At 36.7% G+C, this 22102-nt stretch overlaps 1 protein-coding gene across 1 annotated transcript in view; it reads right to left on the reverse strand.

Moving 5' to 3' along the window:
- The window catches only part of LOC142345872 (endophilin-B1-like), a 276037-nt gene that overhangs the window by 81132 nt on the left and 172803 nt on the right, over window positions 1-22102 (reverse strand). Inside the window, exons 2-3 of the mRNA XM_075398301.1 lie at window positions 17638-17804; window positions 11021-11219 (exon numbers count right to left, since the gene is read on the reverse strand). Of these exons, the coding sequence (XP_075254416.1) occupies window positions 11021-11219; window positions 17638-17799 (361 nt within the window). The 5' untranslated portion in view covers window positions 17800-17804. The remainder of the gene's footprint in view (window positions 1-11020; window positions 11220-17637; window positions 17805-22102) is intronic.

Below are 22102 nucleotides of genomic sequence, written 5' to 3' on the forward strand. Positions count from 1 at the left end.
TTTTCCTCGATTTGGGGTAATTTCGTGTTGTATGAAAGAGCTTTGTTACTTCTTTTCCTACTTCACTGTTGCTGGATGCGTGTTAATGAGTCAAAGTACCAAGTACATCAACTCATAGCAATTGCTTTGCACATTGAACGCTCCATATGGATGCTGCTTTGCTTTCCAAAGTTAATGTTCGTCTTTTCACGTAAAATTTTTCTTTTTAGCAAATAATTTCAAACAATTTGCTCAGACCAAATTACATGTCTTAATTTCTACAGCAAGGGTCAAGTGTTTTATGTCTCTGTGCCTAGTGGGAACACTCTTTGAAGACGTTTCTAACAAGTTTAGAGGTGAAAATCAAAACACAGAAATGATTTTTTTCCTCGATTTGGGGTAATTTCGTGTTGTATGAAAGAGCTTTGTTACTTCTTTTCCTACTTAACTGTTGCTGGATGCGTGTTAATGAGTCAAGGTACCAAGTACATCAACTCATAACAATTGCTTTGCACATTGAACGCTCCATTTGGATGCTGCTTTGCTTTCCAAAGTTAATGTTCGTCTTTTCACGTAAAATTTTTCTTTTTAGCAAATAATTTCAAACAATTTGCTCAGACCTAATTTCATGTCTTAATTTCTACAGCAAGGGTCAAATGTTTTATGTGTCTGTGCCTAGTGGGAACACTCTTTGAAGACTTTTCTAACAAGTTTAGAGGTGAAAATCAAAACACAGAAATGATTTTTTTCCTCGATTTGGGGTAATTTCGTGTTGTATGAAAGAGCTTTGTTACTTCTTTTCCTACTTCACTGTTGCTGGATGCGTGTTAATGAGTCAAAGTACCAAGTACATCAACTCATAACAATTGCTTTGCACATTGAACGCTCCATATGGACGCTGCTTTGCTTTCCAAAGTTAATGTTCGTCTTTTCACGTAAAATTTTTCTTTTTAGCAAATAATTTCAAACAATTTGCTCAGACCAAATTACATGTCTTATTTTCTACAGCAAGGGTCAAATGTTTTATGTGTCTGTGCCTAGTGGGAACACTCTTTGAAGACGTTTCTAACAAGTTTAGAGGTGAAAATCAAAACACAGAAATGATTTTTTTCCTCGATTTGGGGTAATTTCGTGCTGTATGAAAGAGCTTTGTTACTTCTTTTCCTACTTCACTGTTGCTGGATGCGTGTTAATGAGTCAAGGTACCAAGTACATCAACTCATAACAATTGCTTTGCACATTGAACGCTCCATATGGATGCTGCTCTGCTTTCCAAAGTTAATGTTCGTCTTTTCACGTAAAATTTTTCTTTTTAGCAAATAATTTCAAACAATTTGCTCAGACCAAATTACATGTCTTAATTTCTACAGCAAGGGTCAAGTGTTTTATGTGTCTGTGCCTAGTGGGAACACTCTTTGAAGACGTTTCTAACAAGTTTAGAGGTGAAAATCAAAACACAGAAATGATTTTTTTCCTCGATTTGGGGTAATTTCGTGTTGTATGAAAGAGCTTTGTTACTTCTTTTCCTACTTAACTGTTGCTGGATGCGTGTTAATGAGTCAAGGTACCAAGTACATCAACTCATAACAATTGCTTTGCACATTGAACGCTCCATTTGGATGCTGCTTTGCTTTCCAAAGTTAATGTTCGTCTTTTCACGTAAAATTTTTCTTTTTAGCAAATAATTTCAAACAATTTGCTCAGACCAAATTACATGTCTTAAATTCTACAGCAAGGGTCAAATGTTTTATCTGTCTGTGCCTAGTGGAAACACTCTTTGAAGACGTTTCTAACAAGTTTAGAGGTGAAAATCAAAACACAGAAACGATTTTTTTCCTCGATTTGGGGTAATTTCGTGTTGTATGAAAGAGCTTTGTTACTTCTTTTCCTACTTCACTGTTGCTGGATGCGTGTTAATGAGTCAAGGTACCAAGTACATCAACTCATAACAATTGCTTTGCACATTGAACGCTCCATATGGATGCTGCTTTGCTTTCCAAAGTTAATGTTCGTCTTTTCACGTAAAATTTTTCTTTTTAGCAAATAATTTCAAACAATTTGCTCAGACCAAATTACATGTCTTAATTTCTACAGCAAGGGTCAAGTGTTTTATGTGTCTGTGCCTAGTGGGAACACTCTTTGAAGACGTTTCTAACAAGTTTAGAGGTGAAAATCAAAACACAGAAATGATTTTTTTCCTCGATTTGGGGTAATTTCGTGTTGTATGAAAGAGCTTTGTTACTTCTTTTCCTACTTCACTGTTGCTGGATGCGTGTTAATGAGTCAAGGTACCAAGTACATCAACTCATAACAATTGCTTTGCACATTGAACGCTCCATATGGATGCTGCTTTGCTTTCCAAAGTTAATGTTCGTCTTTTCACGTAAAATTTTTCTTTTTAGCAAATAATTTCAAACAATTTGCTCAGTCCAAATTACATGTCTTAATTTCTACAGCAAGGGTCAAGTGTTTTATGTGTCTGTGCCTAGTGGGAACACTCTTTGAAGACGTTTCTAACAAGTTTAGAGGTGAAAATCAAAACACAGAAATGATTTTTTTCCTCGATTTGGGGTAATTTCGTGTTGTATGAAAGAGCTTTGTTACTTCTTTTCCTACTTCACTGTTGCTGGATGCGTGTTAATGAGTCAAAGTACCAAGTACATCAACTCATAACAGTTGCTTTGCACATTGAACGCTCCATATGGATGCTGCTTTGCTTTCCAAAGTTAATGTTCGTCTTTTCACGTAAAATTTTTCTTTTTAGCAAATAATTTCAAACAATTTGCTCAGACCAAATTACATGTCTTAATTTCTACAGCAAGGGTCAAGTGTTTTATGTGTCTGTGCCTAGTGGGAACACTCTTTGAAGACGTTTCTAACAAGTTTAGAGGTGAAAATCAAAACACAGAAATGATTTTTTTCCTCGATTTGGGGTAATTTCGTGTTGTATGAAAGAGCTTTGTTACTTCTTTTCCTACTTCACTGTTGCTGGATGCGTGCTAATGTGTCAAAGTACCAAGTACATCAACTCATAACAATTGCTTTGCAGATTGAACGCTCCATATAGATGCTGCTTTGCTTTCCAAAATTAATGTTCGTCTTTTCACGTAAAATTTTTCTTTTAGCAAATAATTTCAAACAATTTGCTCAGACCAAATTACATGTCTTAATTTCTACAGCAAGGGTCAAGTGTTTTATGTGTCTGTGCCTAGTGGGAACACTCTTTGAAGACGTTTCTAACAAGTTTAGAGGTGAAAATCAAAACACAGAAAATATTTTTTCCTCGATTTGGGGTAATTTCGTGTTGTATGAAAGAGCTTTGTTACTTCTTTTCCTATTTCACTGTTGCTGGATGCGTGTTAATGTGTCAAAGTACCAAGTACATCAACTCATAACAATTGCTTTGCACATTGAACGCTCCATATGGATGCTGCTTTGCTTTCCAAAATTAATGTTCGTCTTTTCACGTAAAATTTTTCTTTTTAGCAAATAATTTCAAACAATTTGCTCAGACCAAATTACATGTCTTAATTTCTACAGCAAGGGTGAAAAGTTTGATGTGTTTGCGCCTAATGGGAATTTTCATTGGTTGCGTATCCAACATTTTCAGAGGTAAAAATCATACCACAAAAATAGTTTTTTTCCTCAATTTGGGGTAATTTCGTGTTGTATGGAAGAGCATTGTTACTTCTTTTCCTACTTCACTGTTGCTGGCTGCGTGTTAATGTGTCAAAGTACCAAGTACATCAACTCATAACAATTGCTCTGTACATTGAACGCTCCGTATGGATGCTGCTTTGCTTTCCAAAGTTAATGTCCGTCTTTTCACGTAAAATTTGTCTATTTAGCAATTACTTTCAAACAATTTGCTCAGACCTAATTTCATGTCTTAATTTCTACAGCAAGGGTCAAAAGTTTTATGTGCCTGTGCCTAGTGGGAACACTCTTTGAAGACGTTTCTAACAAGTTTAGAGGTGAAAGTCAAATCACAGAAATAGTTTTTTCCTCGATTTGGGGTAATTTCGTGTTGAATGAAACAGCATTGTTACTTTTTTTCCTCTTTTCCTGAAGCTGGCTGCGTGTTAAGGTGTCAAAATACCAAGGCGATGAAGCCATGCTAATTTTTCGGCACAATGAATGCTCCGAATGGATGCGCTTTTGCTTTCCAGAAATAATGTCCGTCTTTTCACGTAAAATTTTTCTTTTTAGCAAATAATTTCAAACAAATTGCTCAGACCAAATTACATGTCTTAATTTCTACAGCAAGGGTGAAATGTTTGATGTGTCGGCGCCTAATGGGAACACTCATTGGTGGCGTATCCAACATTTTCAGAGGTAAAAATCATACCACAAAAATAGTTTTTTCCTCGATTGGGGTAATTTCGTGTTGTATGAAAGAGCATTGTTACTTCCTTTCCTACTTGACTGTTGCTGGATGCTTGTTAATGTGTCAAAGTACCAAGTACATCAACTCATAACAAGTGCTTTGCACATTGAACGCTCCATGTGGATGCTGCTTTGCTTTCCAAAGTTAATGTTCGTCTTTTCACGTAAAATTTTTCTTTTTAGCAAATAATTTCAAAAAATTTGCTCAGACCAAATTACGTCTTAATTTCTACAGCAAGGGTGAAATGTTTGATGTGTCGGCGCCTAATGGGAACTTTCATTGGTGGCGTATCCAACATTTTCAGAGGTAAAAATCATATCACAAAAATAGTTTTTTCCTCAATTTGGGGTAATTTCGTGTTGTATGGAAGAGCATTGTTACTTCTTTTCCCACTTGACTGTTGCTGGCTGCTTGTTAATGTGTCAAAGTACCAAGTACATCAACTCATAACAATTGCTCTGCACATTGAACGCTCCGTATGGATCCTGCTTTGCTTTCCAAAGTTAATGTCCGTCTTTTCACGTAAAATTTTTCTATTTAGCAAATATTTTCAAACAATTTGCTCCGACCTAATTTCATGTCTTAATTTCTACAGCAAGGGTCAAATGTTTTATGTGCCTGTGCCTAGTGGGAACACTCTTTGAAGACGTTTCTAACAAGTTCAGAGGTGAAAATCAAATCACAGAAATCATTTTCTCGATTTGGGGTACTTTCGTGTTGTATGAAAGAGCATTGTTACTTTTTTTCCTACTTCACTGTTGCTGGATGCGTGTTAATGTATCAAAGTACCAAGTACATCAACTTATAACAATTGCTTTGCACATTGAACGCTCCCAAGGCAACACTTACAGGAACCACAGTTTTTCCTGGAAAACTGACTTTCTTGATTTCGGCGTCTTTTCTATCCCAGAAACGACTTGAAATGATTATCGACAACGTCATTCACGTTAAATTAGCTTTTTCTCTAGTTTCCAAGAAAATTCAGAGAAACACGCCAAGACTTGCCAGATCTTGGGTTCCCACGGCAAGACTTCCAAGAACCACAGTATTTCCTGGAAGGGTGATCTTCTTGGTTTTTCTGCTTTTTTAACCCAGAAAAGGCCTTTAACAAGTAAGCACAACGTTATTCTGCAATAAATAACCATTCTCCCTAGTTTGCAAAAAATCTTGGGAAAACGCAAAGACTTCCCAGATCTTGGATTCCCACGCGAGCGTTTCCAAGTACGTGCAAGTTCCACGCGAGCGTTTCTAAGATCTTGGCAAGATCTTGCAAGTCCTCGCGTGGTTTTCCCAGGATCTTGGAAGTCCTCGCGTGGGGTCGCGCACTGGGTAACCTTAGGGTTATAGTCTGAGTAATTTACATGTTTCAAAAAAAAATATTGCTAATATACACAACAAACCGACTAACGTCGGACAAATTCCTCTCGAACGACAGGCGGGGAAACACAGTTCCTTGTATTTTGCTTTACTACAATCGATTCTACTTTAGCAGAGGGTGTTCTAGAACAGAAGCACAAAAACTCTGAAGCCAAAATTTTGCATTTTGTGTGTTGTAAGCGCGCAAAGACCAAAACGCATACAATAATTGCTTAAAACGTCGTCCAAGAGCAATTAATAACACTGAAAACAGGATAACAAAAGATTTATAGGGTATCAAAATTTAATATCTAGATAATAAAAAGCCAAATTTTGTTTCCAAATAGTATTCGTTGTATAGAAAACAAGTCCAAAAGAGGTCAAAAAACAAATTATTGTCTCGTCGGTTCCAGGGGAAACCGAAGCTTCAGGTAGCTTGCTTTTTTTAAACCTTTAAGATTCTAGCTAGCAGATTAAGCATTTGCAAGCATTGATGTGACAAAAAATTACTGGTTTTAGCTCCTGAAAACTTATTTTACGCAAAATTCAGCACAAATACATTTAAGATAGGAAATTAATTTTTCCCAAAAAACCAACAAAGGGAATTGATATTGAAACAAGAACAAAACAAAAATTAAAAAATGACAAACTTGAGCACTACTTCGTTGTAAGGCAGACTGTTTCGTAATGAGAGGATACAAGGATATTATTATTAGCAAAAAGCATTTGACATGGCAACTGACTAATTTGAAGAAAGTACAAATCTCGTGCATCTAAAATTAAAAACATAGCCGGCAGATCGCCGGAAAATAGCCGCCGTTGACGCATTTGTTGCACATCAGGATTGGAACAGAAAAAAGTGTCAAAAAATGTTCTAATTTGGCGTGCAGTTTTAGTTAGATTCTAAAACTACATTTGATTCAGCTTCTAAACTGAAAACTAATAAGCTTAATGACAATATCAGCTAGCAAATACTCTAATGAACTTTGATAACCTAATTCTCAAAGGCCTAATGATCGGGCTTTATCGGTTTATCCAATCTCGTTTGATTTTGCTCATTTGACTTTGACCGTATTCACTATATGGCGTAATTCAATGCATGAAAGAAATTAAAATACATTCAGTGGAAACAGTGTGTGAAGTAAGTCAAAAGTCAAACGTGATAATCGTGACATATGTAAAACGAAAAACGTGATCAAAAGGTAAAGCGAAATAAAAAAACATAGCAGGACAAGTCCTGATGTACAATTCAAAGAATTTTCATTGACAAAACGAGAAACTAGACCTAAAACTGACTATGAGTGAATTGGGAAAACAATTTCCAAAAAATAAGATTAAAAAAATTGATAAAAAAAATTAGAATCAATGTCAAAATGCCGCATGTGAACAAAAAAACCACTAAAGATAAAGAGAAATTTTCTTTCAGACGAACAACTAGGCCCAGAATGAACTACGAATGGATTGGGAAAACCATTTAGAAAAAAAATCCGATGCAAAAAATCGAAAAAAAACAGGAAAAAATCAAAGTGAAATTGACGCATTTCAACAAAAAAACCACTAGCGAGAAAGCGAATTTTTGTTCAAACACCGTTTTCTCACTCTACTTTAAAATTAGAGAAAAAAAATTTCACGTCGCAAAACACTGGCATTTCGCTCCATTTCCTGTTTCCAGGGGAAACCGAAGCTTCAGGTAGCTTGCTTTTTTTAAACCTTTAAGATTCTAGCTAGCAGATTAAGCATTTGCAAGCATTGATGTGACAAAAATTACTAGTTTTAGCTCCTGAAAACTTATTTTACGCAAAATTCAGCACCAATACATTTAAGATAGGAAATTAATTTTTCCCAAAAAAACCAACAAAGGGAATTGATATTGAAACAAGAACAAAACAAAAATTGAAAAATGACAAACTTGAGCACTACTTCGTTGTAAGGCAGACTGTTTCGTAATGAGAGGATACACGGATATTATTATTAGCAAAAAACATTTGACATGGCAACTGACTAATTTGAAGAAAGTACAAATCTCGTGCATCTATAATTAAAAACATAGCCGGCAGATCGCCGGAAAATAGCCGCCGTTGACGCACTTGTTGCACATCAGGATTGAAACAGAAAAAAGTGTCAAAAAATGTTCTAATTTGGCGTGCAGTTTTAGTTAGATTCTAAAACTACACTTGATTCAGCTTCTAAACTGAAAACTAATAAGCTTAATGACAATATCAGCTAGCAAATACTCTAATGAACTTTGATAACCTAATTCTCAAAGGCTTAATGATCGGGCTTTATTGGTTTATCCCATCTCGTTTGATTTTGCTCATTTGACTTTGACCGTATTCACTATATTGCGTAATTCAATGCATGAAAGAAATTAAAATACATTCAGAGGAAACAGTGTGTGAAGTAAGTCAAAAGTCAAACGTGATAATCGTGACATATGTAAAACGAAAAACGTGATCAAAAGGTAAAGCGAATTAAAAAAACATAGCAGGACAAGTCCTGATGTACAAATCAAAGAATTTTCATTGACTAAACGAGAAACTCGACCTAAAACTGACTATGAATGAATTGGGAAAACAATTTCCAAAAAATAAGATTAAAAAAATTGATAAAAAAAATTAGAATCAATGTCAAAATGCCGCATGGGAACAAAAAAACCACTAAAGATAAAGAGAAATTTTCTTTCAAACGAACAACTAGGCCCAGAATGAACTACGAATGGATTGGGAAAAGCATTTAGAAAAAAAATCCGATGCAAAAAATCGAAAAAAACAGGAAAAAATTAAAGTGAAATTGACGCATTTGAACAAAAAACCACTAGCGAGAAAGCGAATTTTTGTTCAAACACCGTTTTCTCACTCTACTTTAAAATTAGAGCAAAAAAATTTCACGTCGCAAAAACACTCACATTTCGCTCCATTTCTTGTTTCGGCGTGACGAAAATCACTACTCCAATTTGACTTCAAAAATCATGAAAATGTGTGAACAGATCTTTAAAAAAAGACAGAGCCCCAATACAATTCAAATTCTTTGAATTGTAAAAAGGTGAGCGTCTAAATAATAGCCGTTTGAGAGGCTGACGGCGGTTATAAATTAGAAACAAAAGTACTCAAAATGAGGATACCCCTCAGGTTTCATACCACGTTTTTCGATCAAAACGTAACAGCATACGGGAAAAAGATAAAAATCTTCGTGGACATAAGAATCACGCCGAAGCAGACAAAAAAGAATAAAAAACATGAAATCACCAAAAAATACTTGCGATTCGCTGAAGGTTACTGCTGTTTATGTCTGTATAACAAACATTGTAATGCTATAAACTTAGCAAAGGCCCAGTGCAAGCACAAAAGAGTATTTATTGACTACTCAAACTCAAAAAAAAAAACAAACAATTGAACTTGAAAAACTACAATATCACTTCTAATTATCTTTTTCATACAAACGCCATCAGAGCCATTTTATTCTTTAAATAAATTACACGACAACAGACTTGTAGGATAGGAAACAGCTGGTTGGATATATAGAAGACAAAAGTTAAAAAACGACAAAAATTTTAACTTTCTTTAATTAGCCAGAATTACTTCAACTTAATGTCCTGCTGCTATAATCAACTCAACATCAAGCATTAAAGATTCCTTGGTAACTCAAACTCGAAAAATAACATGTACCTCAAAACTCAGTCATCAAAGGATCTAGCTTGAACTGTGACCAACGTCAATTTAATTTCTATTTAATGAAAGACAAAAAAGTGGAAAAACTTGACCACAATTCGCCAAAAAAGTGACCATTTTAGCTTAAATATAACCCTTCCAAATACGCACTTAAAAGACTACCTTATCCTTTTAAGCATTCAAAAGAATATTTAAGCAGCTTAGGTTCTAACAAAACAACACGCGCTGGTTACCTGTTTATTACGTTTTGAAAACTCAATGTCATGGAAAAACGTTTGGTATCTTACAACAAAAACAGCATAAACATTCAAGAATCGATTCGAAGTTTTAAAAAAACGAGAGAAACAAAAAGCGAGCACTTCAGGCTCATTTCAGTTACTAAGCATTTTTTGCAAATTGATTTTTCTTCATTCGCAGTTCATTCAGTTGTGCAACTAGCTACTTTGATTGATAATCTTTTTGATTTGATTGTTTTGGTACTGCCAAGTTTAGTACAAAAATTCAGCATTTTTTAAAATTCTCAGATAATTTATTTTTAACCTTGGTTGTTTTCAAAGCAAATTCTGAAAAGCTTTCTATTTTGATGGTCTGGTACCTTTTGTGGCCTGTTTCGGCATTTAGGTTCGTCAGTGGACTCAATGGCACTCATTTACCAGCATCTTTTCAACCCGCCGTTTTTCTATTGTAAATTTGAAGCAAATTTAAGCGCACGTTTATCAAAACTTTATGGTATTTGCATCTGTTCTGCATAATTATTCAAATTTTCTATATAACTGCATTTGTAATTTTAATTTTGTATTTTTATTCGGTACTGGCATTGAAATCATTAGAGCCAAACTTTTCTTGGAAAAACTGATTTTAAAAAGATTATTTTCCGACATTACCAATTTTTTTGGTTGCCGTTGATCATAATTACGTTCTTTTATGAGTTTTCAATTGTTTACTAACTTTGAACTGTTTAATGTGCTTAGAATTGCTTCCAAAAATATCTTTTTTCACAGATTTTATCAATTTCTTTGCATATGATTGACGACTTTGCTTGCCTTAGTTTTGCTCTAAAAACAGTTTCAAAAAATTTAGGTCAATCAGTTGTCCAAAAACGTCGTATTTTGCTAACCCGCTCTATTTTTCTTAGTGCGGCAGTAATTTCTGTCCTATTTGATATGCTTCCCAGTTTATACTACAGGTTTACCAGATGGTTAAAAGCCAAAATCAAAAAAACATTAGTTTGCAGTTCTCCTTAGTGAAACATTTGCCTTATGTCAAGTTTTTTAGGCGGTCAAAAATATGACTAAAATAATAATTTTTCGTCAAAATTTTCCAAGAAGCATTTCCAAAACATATTGGTACAGCAATGCTCCAAAATTGACGGCTGAAAGCAATTTTATGGAACACTTTTGAAAACGTTTGTTTCAAAATAAACTTTTCAACAAATAACTTTTCTATAGATTTGTTATGTTCGCAACTTTTTATAGCTAATTATGTACGTCTAATCATTTTCTCTCGCTATGTTAAAACTTTCTGTATCAAGAGCCATCTTGTTTAAGTATTACAAGATTACAACAAGTTGGTTTTCGTGACGGAGCTCAATAAAAATGTCTCAATGAGTGCTCTGTTACATATGACTAACTTTTGAGAAGTGTGCCATAAGACGTATGTTGCCCTATATCGGCCCCCGCGTCCTCAAAGTAGCATCCGAGCTGTTCCGTGATTGTCATGTGCTCTGGCACCTTCCTGTCAAACACGCTGTTCACAAATGCCTCCGCCCTGAGGGCAGGATTGGGCTGTAGCAACGTCTCTGTCTGTGACACAACCTTCTCTGTCCAGTCCTAGAAACAGACTTAATCCGACAATCGTCAAGTGCTTCTTTAATGTGTGAAATTATTGAAAATTCCGAAAAGAGCAAAAAAGGGAATCGTTCACAAAACAATTTTAGCATGGCCAAAACGTGATCAGGAAAAGCGGCCATTACTCCTGAGAAATGACAACAGTTTCCGAGAATTCAAAATAAACTGACTTACGCAAAAAGGCACCCAATTCAATGCAGAAAATAGCAGCCCTATTTCTCTTTAAAGGGCGTCAAGATTGAAAAAGACCATCAAAAGGAGATAATAACAACCAATATCTAAGAAAGTGTTTAAATTGATCGTGAATTTTTTATGACCAATAAATTCATTCAATTCTCACCAGAAAAAGGTCCCTAAATAAACTTTTTACAGTCATTCAGTCAACTTTCAATTACAGCGAAAGATCACATCACTAACTTCAAAGCGCTATATCTCTGCAGTGCTAAATGCCACAATGCAAAATTTTCCTATGAACAATTCAAGATTCAATTTACCAGTTCTTGTTTCACTGCAAAAGTCACAATTTCTTACGTAAATTCTTGTTTATATTTGACACCGCTAGGCACTCTGCAATTAATGCTAGATTTGACTTCACTGGTGTCACGCAACCTATATATATCATCCAGTTGTTGAGCAATGAAGACAAAATGATCACAAGAGAAAGCGATACAGAAGAGGAAATACAAATACCAAGGGACAGAAGAGTCAAGCAGAGACTACCAGCCAAGACAACTACATCGGGCAGAAAAAAGGCGAACCTAGCATATCAATTCTACGCCGAGGTCGATCGAGTGAAGATCATGAGAAAAGACGAGAAGGAAGCCTACATTGCGGCACGACAGCGAACAAGAGTTGGAAGTCAACGAACTCATAGTGATATTGGAGCTGAAAGAGTGCCTTGCAGATATGAAGCCCTAATCAGCCGGTAGAGATCCAATACACCCTTACCTCCTAAAATATCTCAGGGACAAAGGGAGAGAGAGTCACTCCTTCTCAACAGGAGCTGGTTAGAGTAGACAATACCATTTTCCTGGAAAGCAGCACTAATCGTCCCCATCCTGAAAACCAAGAAGTCCGCGGAACGAATAAAGCCCTATAGACGCATGGAACTTCTCTCATGCGTAGCCAAGCTCCTAGAGGCGATAGTATGCAGGCGGCGCAGACAGTTGGCACGGGAAAATCAAGTTATTCGCGCAGAACAGGCAGAATTCTAAGCCAACAGAAGAACCCAGGATGTGAGTGCGAACATTTGCCAAACAGCCATCGATGTGCTACAACAGAAATGAAGAACTCTTGTCATCAGAATCGACTTCAAAACAGTGTTCGACAAAATCTGGCAGTGATGGCTCAGAACCTGGCTGGTAGACAGATCAGAATGCGTGAAATGGAACAATGTGTTTTGCCGAAGCATGAAGTTTGCACTAGGAGTGCCCCAAGGCAGTACACTTTTGCCCTTGTCATACTGCATAGCAACAGTAGGCCTCCCTCGAGCGATCAAAGCGGCCTGCCCCAATGCATTGGTGAAGCAATTTGCAGACGACCTAACCCTTCAGATCTCGGACATCAAACCGGGTGCTGTGGCGGAAAAGCAGCCAGGCCTAGATGCCCTCAGGGTCTTCAGAGGAAGCGAACTACGTCACATTGAGCCTAATGTTTTCACGACAGACCCGGAAGTCGAAACCAATGATCAAGTTCACGGGAGTGTCGACCCAGTTGAACGATCAGAAGCCCAGTCTTACCGCCCTAGGAGTGGTAGGAGTAACAATTTACTCTCAGTTGAGACTCAACAACCATGCTAATGATGCAAAGAAGAAGTTGAGCAGTCAAATCAACAATATGAGGGCGCTCTCAGAAAAGAACGGGGGACTTAGAGCAGCCAATCTCCGAAGACTGTACAAGATATATGTTCATCTGGGAGGAACGTATGTTATAGAAATTCGGGGGCTGTTCGCCCCGGAAAGCCAGTTCAAAATCCTAGAGGCACGAATAATAACTGTACTTCGTCGAAGCAACCCAAGCTCTCGGGCGTTAGTCGCAGCCCAGCTGACGAATCTTCAGCAAGAAGGCAAAGATGCAGCAGCCAAGCTTTACGAGCATTGGAAGATATAACATAACCGACTAACGTCGGGCGAATTGCTCTCAAACGGCCGGCGAGCGGTTGGCTTCGTCAACAGCTAGCCACGGTTTAGTGTCCTCAGGGCGCTACCTCTTTATCCCGTTTCTGAACACGAAAGTCAAATGAGTCAGACGAGAACTCGGCCAAACGAAAAAATGCAAAAAAGACAAACAGGATTAAAATATTTGCTACAAATTGCTTTTGAGAGCAATTAACAATGGTTTCCTAAAAGTGCCTGTTAGATCATTTATGATAAAAAAAACATTTCAACTATAACTCATTGATAATGAGGATCAGAGATGGTGACAATACGCCACATAACAGCAGCTGAAGTGCGGAATCAACAAGAGAGAGAGAGAGAGAGATAAAACATAAACGATAAAGAGAAGGAAAGGAACGCTAACCGAAAGAGAGAAGGAGACAGGAATATCTTCCATGACTGGATTCGACACTGCAACTTCTAGTTTTCTAACCATGAAAAAAATTGAAAAAAGCAAAATTAAAAAAGTTTTGAACTTCGCAATAAAATAAAAACCATTTTTTGTCGCAAAAGTTCTGCCAAGTAACCCATCTCCGAGACTTGAAAAGTTTCGTTGGCCAGTAATGGTCGTTAAACTCAGAAAAGGACAAAAAATATTTAAAAAAATTTGAACTGCAAATTTTAAGAAAATCTTGCTAAACTTCAAGACATTAATATCTTAAGAAACATTTCATTGTCTCAAGAGACTATCCAGTATCACTGTTTCAAGCTTGAAATAGTTTCACTGGCTCAGAGCTCCATACGATTGGAACAAAAATTTTCCAAAAATTTGAAATGTTTTAAATTTTATCCAAATATTGCTAAAACTGGAGTTAAAAAATGTTGATCACAATCCCATTGACTCTAGAAACTATGCAGCAGCTTATTATCAAACCTTGGAGGAGGTCCCAGGGCCTCTGTTGCAAGAAAAAATTCAAGAATTTGAAAAAATTGCAAATATTTTAAAAAATTGCTTAAATTCGTGATATTAAAATCTTGAAAAACATTCCATTACATCTATAAATTATGCAGTAACATATTATCAAACCCTAGACGAAATTCCTTGGCCCATGAGAAACCTAAAAACGACAAAAAATTCAAAAACCTTCAAAAAAATTGCAAGTTTTACAAAAAAAAATGGTAAAACTTGTGATAGTGATGTTAAAAAGTTGAAAATTAACCCATGACCAACAAATATTTTCCAGTAACTTATTATCAAACAATAAAGAAAGCTTGAGGCTCGAAAAAACTGAATAATGACTGAATGTTAAAAAACTGGAAAAAAAATGACAAAAAATATCAAAAATATGCTAAAATTCGTGATGTTAAAATCTTGCAGGACATTCCATTTAATAAAGAAACTATTCAGTAACTATTTTCAAACCCTAGAGGAGGCTCCTTGGGTCTTAAGGCTGAAGAAATAAATAAACGACAAAAACTTCTTCAAAAAAAGCAAGTTTTATCAAAAAATTGCTAAAATTGTGCCATTAAAAAGTTGAAAAACTAATCCATAACTATGAAAAATTTGTCAGTAACTTATTACCAAACTCCATAGGTTTTTTTCTGGCCCCTGGAAGACCTGAATAAGGAAAAAATGTCGAAAAAATTGAAATGCACGTTGTGCAAAAATTCGTGATGTTAAAATGTTGAAACCATTACATTACCACTAAAAACCATGCACTAACCTATTATCAAACCCTTGGGGAGGTTCCTTGACACCTAGGGCCAATAAAAAAACAAAAAATGTCAAAAATTTTCAAAAAGCTTGCAAAAAATTGCAAAATAGTATAAATTTGCGTTTTTAGCAAGCGGTTGTTCGTCAGTAGCTAGCCACGGGAGGGGGGGGGGGGGGGGAGGGAGGGGGGTTGCACCGGGCTGATTGGAGGGGGCAACACTAGGGTGGGGGCAATAGGGGGGTCAACAGTGGGGGTGTCTTCAACCTCTAAGAACCGCCCTTCACACCATAAGTATAAGTATAAGTCTCCAAAACAGTTTGAGAACTGTTTGAGCTGAGACAGAGCTGAAAGGCTCTAAGAGCACTTAATGCCCGCTGGGCGCCACCTGTTTATCCCGTTTTTGAGGACGAAAAGTCAAAAGCGTCAGACGAAAAATCGGTCAAGCGAAAAATCGCATTAAAAAAAGACCGACAGGACTAATATAATTGCTACAAACTTCGTTTGAGAGCAATTAAACGCATTGCAACAACTGGTCTCCAGAACTCCCAGGCCCCGGCTGAAGTCGCGCGGAAAAGGTAAGTTCAGAAGAGACTGGAGAAGAACAGCAAAGAGGCAGATGGCAGCAGTTCTGGCTGGTCAGCATCCTACGGAGAACGTAAACGTAATCAGAGAAAAATGAAGACTTCAAAGATACCGGGAGGAAAAGAACGAAAACCACGCAATACACCGCTCACCAAGAAGGAATGCCGATGTCCGTGAACGCCAACCTGTCCCGGGAAGCAAAAGTCAGGTTACACCAGCTCAGAGTCAACAGAGCAACCTGGTTGAACCCATTAAAGAATAAATTCGGCGAGAGCCAAGCACAGAGTCGGCAATCTGCGAATATTGCCCCACAGGGAGCCAAAGAAAACGCCGAAAACATCCAGCTACAGTGCCCGAAATGGGCTCAAGTAGGTCAGCGGACATGCTTCAAACTCAACCAGGCCGTCACCCAATCTCTCATTCATGGAGCCTCCGCTTCTCATCAGTGACGAAGCTCACACGCAACATCAACAACAGGCGGGCGGCAATTTAATTTAGAGGGGGTGTAGCTTCGAGACTTTTATGGGTGTAAAAAAGACTAAGGTGTTCAAACCCAAGACTACAGGATAGCAGTCTGACAATTCAATCATTAAGCTACAACGGCTTTGAGACTCCAACGCTAGCAATCATTGATTTTATTTCTGAAGTCAAGTGAAAGACACGCACGTGTACAATAATTCATTCAAGAATTCATACAAAAATTCGTTAGCAATTAGAGAGCAATAAAAAAGCTAAATCTAAAAACAAAAAAAGGAATTTTGCAAAAACTTTACATGTTGCAGCATCAAGACACGTAAGTTCCCTTTTCTGTTCAATACAACAATCACACAACATGAACGAACATAACCGTGATATTGCGGGAGTAGCTGCGAAATAGACCTGCGATCAGAGGAATAGATATAGAAACTGATACAGAACTGAGCTGGCGTTCGCCGACGAAATAAAAGAGATAAAGAATATATTTTTGTCGCGATCCGACATTGGTAACGGCATTTACTATGAGTCCCATTTTGACTTCAAACATGCTTAGAGTAATCTCAAGTCATCATCTTATTGGTGTTAAAAGTCATTTGGAGTTAGGTAAGGCTAAAACGCATTGCTAATGAGTGCAACAATTGACGTCGCAAAAGGCAATTGGAGATCGGCATGAAAGATGAGCAAAATTTATAGAATCTGAATATTTAGGGTGGAGGTTTTACCCAATTCACAATTCCACAATTGTTCCTAGAATCTATCTTTAGAGAAAAACTACTGGACTTATTCAACCGTTCTCATTAGTTTCAATTTCTTCGCCATTATCATCTTGGTACGGTTTCAAATTTAGAATTTGCTTTGATGTCGGAAATAATTCACGGTCAGTGTTAATTTGGTCCTTTTCCGAAAAACGCTTAAGTTCAACTTTCCATTCCTACAAAATTTGAGGTGGATCCAATTCCACCTCCGCACGTGCACGGAAGCCCCTCCTTTATCTCTTCGTCCTTCAACATCTTCTCTTCTCTCTGCTATAATTGTGATTGTTCGAATCCGGACCGACGAAAAAGCAACCAAGATACAACCATACCTGTTCGTAAACGCTAATCCGGAAAATCAAAGCAACCAAGAATCGATCGGACGAATATTCTAACTCATAGACCATCTAGACATTCCTCGACTACGAATGCATGCGGCTACAACACCAACAACAAAAATTTGTTTGAGGTTCTCGGCGTGAGTACAAAGTATTATCGTGTAATGACAAAACGAAGAACCAAGATAACAATATAGCTCTACGCTCAGCTTACTGCTTCGCACCTATTTGCAAAAAAAACAACCAAATTTTTATTCAATCAGTGAGTATCCATACAACAGACAAAACATTAATAAAAACTCATAATAGTACAAAAAATCAAAAAAAAAAAACAAATGTACCATATCTGCTTTTCATGCTGTTAAAGGTGTTAGCCTCAGCTTTAACTAAACTTGAACTGTAATGTGGGATGGTTTTAGAATGGAAGAACGGTTAGCTACCTTAGTGTGATCAGCCGTTCTGATTAGGTTAGCCAACTGAGAGTCATACTCAGTCTTCTCCCCACCCACAATTTGTTCACTGGTGAATTGAACAGCCCTGTTGAATAGATTGGTGGCATCACCTGCAAGCTGCTTGAAGTTTAGACTAGCTGGATTCATCATTACATCTGAAAAATAAAGGATAGATCGAATGGCAGTTGCAACTTCAAAATAAGATAAAGACATGCATAATAATAACCCTACCAGTCTAGAGTTGTTCTGATAATTAAACGCAGAAACTCTAGAGAAGCAAAATATTTCCAGCGTTTTCAGTTGAGATCACGATGAATTTGCACGGTTCTACCAAGTTCATGGTGAAAAAAAGAATTCATCAGACCTGGGTAAATATTGATTAAATATCCGAATATTATTTGACAATCAAAATTGAAGATGACTTAAAAATAAACAAAAAGAATAGTTGTGCTTTCCGAATGAGTTCAAACACTTGCCAATTCAGAACCGCTGAGAAAACCAAATTTCGCAACAAATCTAAAGATAATTTATGCAGGCAAAACTCATATCTATCAAATTTAACTTGATCTCGAATGAAGTTTGGAGCAAATCATTTAAACGTGTGCGCGCCAATTTTATGCAAAAAAGTTGCTTCACCCTTTTCACTGTCCGAGTGATTTTCTACGACACTTTTGAGTATGATTAAGAGTGATATACGAGTTAATTCAGCTCGGACAAGAGATGATTAAATTTTCTATGAATGGACGCGCGGGAATGCTACAGAAAACTCTCGCCTCAGTGTAATTCATTTCATGACACTGAGAAACCTTCCTGACCATTTCGAAAAGTCAAAGACGGTTCAGAAAACAACTAATAATCTTATCCCAGTTCAGCATTATAATAAAAAGACTGAACAATAACATACGTGCATAAAAACGCTTCTTTTAAAAGGTATATCGCTGAATAAACCTTTTGGTGAACCAGAAATTCTGCTTCACAGAATTTAAACAATGCCTGCTGTTTCGAGTTTGAGCAAAACTTGGTTGAACAGCGGCGATGATATAAACAGTTTACTTGTTACAGAATATCATCAGTATGCTTTAAAGAACATAAATCTGAAACTGGTGGTGTTATGAGACAGTTGAGTAATTGCGACTTGACAAGGGAACCTAAAACTCCGCGAAGCTGTTTTTATAGAAATGAATGATCATAGTTTACTTTTTGTAGCAGTTATATACAACAAACCAACCAAAAACAAACTCTTGAAAGTTATTGATGATGTCCAAGAGACATGGAGCAGCAACTCCAAACCTTTTATTCTCTGCGATGACTTCAAAATCAACATTTTGGATATCATGTTTGACGATATGAATAAAAAAGATTAGTAGAGTTTTGTTTCCGGAATATCTAGAGTAACATATAATACATCAAAAGGTTTTACTTTATTTATCGAATTGTAACACGGAGATTACTAATTACACGGAGGTCCTCCAACATCAAAACTTTTCGGATCAATACCCGATAAATTTCAGTTGGATAAAAAAATAACAACTTGTTTCCTCTTAGAGATACTAAGTGCTACAAACAGATTTGCTCCATTGAGAGAGCTGAGAGCTGGGTAGAGAGAAACCAAAACAGCCAAAATAGTAAAGCAAAAATCTGAAAAATCTCAAAAAAGGAAAACATTGCTCACTGTAATTGAACAAAGTGATCACGATAGTACTTGGTTACAAACAATAAGAAAAAACGTAGAGAGAAAGCATTCTATTTAACCAAGTTAAGATCTTACCTCGGTAATAAAAAAAACCAACTTATAAATCGCTAGATTATATAAGCGGTAAAGTTATGAATAACTCCAAGGTCCCTAAAATTAAAATTGTTGCTAATAATATGAATCCGCCGAACGCTCAATCGCGATCAGAAAAGTCGATGCTCTGTACCTATTATATTGGGAAACTATTCTGGCAACTGGTTAATTCATTGTGTCACTTAAAGTGTTTCGACTGGTATCCGCTTAATGTCCACAAAACTATAAATCGAAGAAGTTTTCCTCATGAATACAATTAATGTATTTGTCAATACAAATTTTTTGCTTAATATCCTACGCAAATCCTATACCCTAGGAGTCTATATTTACACCTAGGAAACATTCGAGCAAAGGTATTGAGCCAAAATACGGAGGAAAATGTGAGTGTATAAACTAATAAAACATTTACTGCTCTATACTAAATAGCTGAGATTTATGGGCAATAGGACAATTCGATTAAAAAAAATAGTGCCATAAATGAAGGACGGGCATCGAAATATGCGCTCAAGTTGGCTCCTCCTTAAGCCTTTAATAATAATAACCAGTAGTTTAAAGAAGCACTAATAACATAATTTAAAGCTCCCTAGTGAACCTTGTGTCCCACTTGAGCCCACAGCCGGAATAGAACGCCATAGACAATCAAGCTCTCATAATTCGTTCGAGAGAAATTGAACCAAAATTGGTCTGTTTATTGTTTATTATTCAGTTACATGGTAAAATTGCACAGATTTTAAATATTAAATTTCAGGTTCAAACCCGATTTTTTAAAAATTATTTTTAACCCCAACCGTATGGGAAAATTACCTATTATCATGTCCTTAAGTATTGAATGATAATTCCATGTATTTGGCAATGATTATTGGGTTTGCATGGAGAGTAAAATTTATTTTGGTGTTTTGAAAGTGGAAAGGAAAATAGTACTGGATACAGAAGGATTGCAGTTAAAAAACCGACAGAAATTTAATCTCACCTATCCGAACCCACTGATTCGCCACTACCTACAATCTCAAGTTAAAGTATCGTATCGTAGGAAAACCCCTTTTCTGACCTAATTATATACTACTTTGGTTATATCTTAACTAAAAAAATACGTAAACAATTTTTTTTCAATTCTTTTCCTTCTCGCGCTAAAGATACTCAGCTGAAGACATAGTCTGATTGTGTGTCTGAGTCCTGACGGCTTTTTGCAAGTCTATTTGCAAAATGGATGCTTATATTGCACGATTAACGACTACCTTGCAAAATGTTGCAACATAACCATACGAATGGGACCAGAAACCCTTTTTGCAGGAGTTTAATATGATATGACCCTCAAAAGTCACTATCAACCAATCGCAAAGTTAGCATTCTGACACACTGATAAAATTATTTCTGAAAGTAATGACTTTAAAGATAAGAAATAACAGCTAAAACAAAAGGAGAAGCGTTGTGAAGTATGTATGGCACTAGAACCGCAAAACATTGAAGTTAATTTTTGTCTAACGAAAAATTACTAATACCAATCGAGCATCCATAGTGCCTCAGCTTCAACGCAATATCCAACACAAGTTAGTGTAGTGCGTGGGTGTGGAGTGTAGTGCGTTAACCCATGCTGGGGGCAGACGAAGGTGGGTTGGGGGGGGGGGGGGTGTTTTAGGGGGGCCAAGCTATTAAGACTAAGAACCGTCCCCTCACACCCTGAAGTTATCTCCGCAGAGAAGTTTTGATGAATCGGATAAATAGAGACTAGTAAGGCGTTCGGCTCTAAGAGAGCTGCTCGACCACATACTTCAGAGCGCTACCTGTTTATCCCGTTTTTGAGGACAAATAGCGAAATCGATCATACAAAAAGTCGGTCAAGAGAAAATTTGGATTAAAAAGAATACTAATTAAATTGCTACAAACTTTGTTTCAGAGCAATTAATAATGATCAATTTTTTCTAACCCCAACCGAATGGCAAAATCTACCTATTATCTAGTGTTTACTTATCGAATGATAATTCCCTGTATTTGGCAATATAACTGGTTTTGCATGGAGAGTAACAATTGTTTTGGTGTTTTGCAAGCGGGAAGCAAAAAAAGTACTGGATAAAGAGAATGATTGCAGTTAAAAAACCGACAGAAATTTAGTCTCCCCTATCCTATGCCCACTTAATCGCCACTACCTACAATCTCATGTTAAAATATCGTAGGAACACCCTTTTTCTGACCTAATTATATACTACTTTGGTAATATCTTACCTACAGAAAAACTTACTCCCAAAATTTTTCAATCATTTTCCTCCTTCTGCAGCAAAAGATTTTCAGCTGAAGACATAGCCTGACTGTGTGTCTGCGTCCTCGCGGCTTTTTGCAAGTCTATTTGCAAGATGGATGCTTATCTTAGATGATTAACCGCTACCTTGCAAAACGTTACAACATAACCATACGAATGGTACCAGAGCCAGAGACCCTTTTCGCAGGACTATCATTGTACTCACAAGAATTAAAGGGACGAAAGGCTGATGATAGTCTAGCACAGGCTTGTGCATGCAGCAAGATAAAACAGCCGAAATAGATTAATTGTTGAATTAATATGGAGTAACTGGTAAAGCAGAGTATAGGGTTTTAATGGGAAAACAAATTCTTTCAGCCCCAAATAATGAGGAACTCTGCGTATGTTGAATGTTGAAGGCGGTGACTGTGATG

The sequence above is a fragment of the Convolutriloba macropyga genome, chromosome 9 (assembly GCF_964194025.1).
Source record: "Convolutriloba macropyga chromosome 9, txConMacr16.3, whole genome shotgun sequence".
Lineage (NCBI taxonomy): Eukaryota > Metazoa > Xenacoelomorpha > Acoela > Convolutidae > Convolutriloba > Convolutriloba macropyga.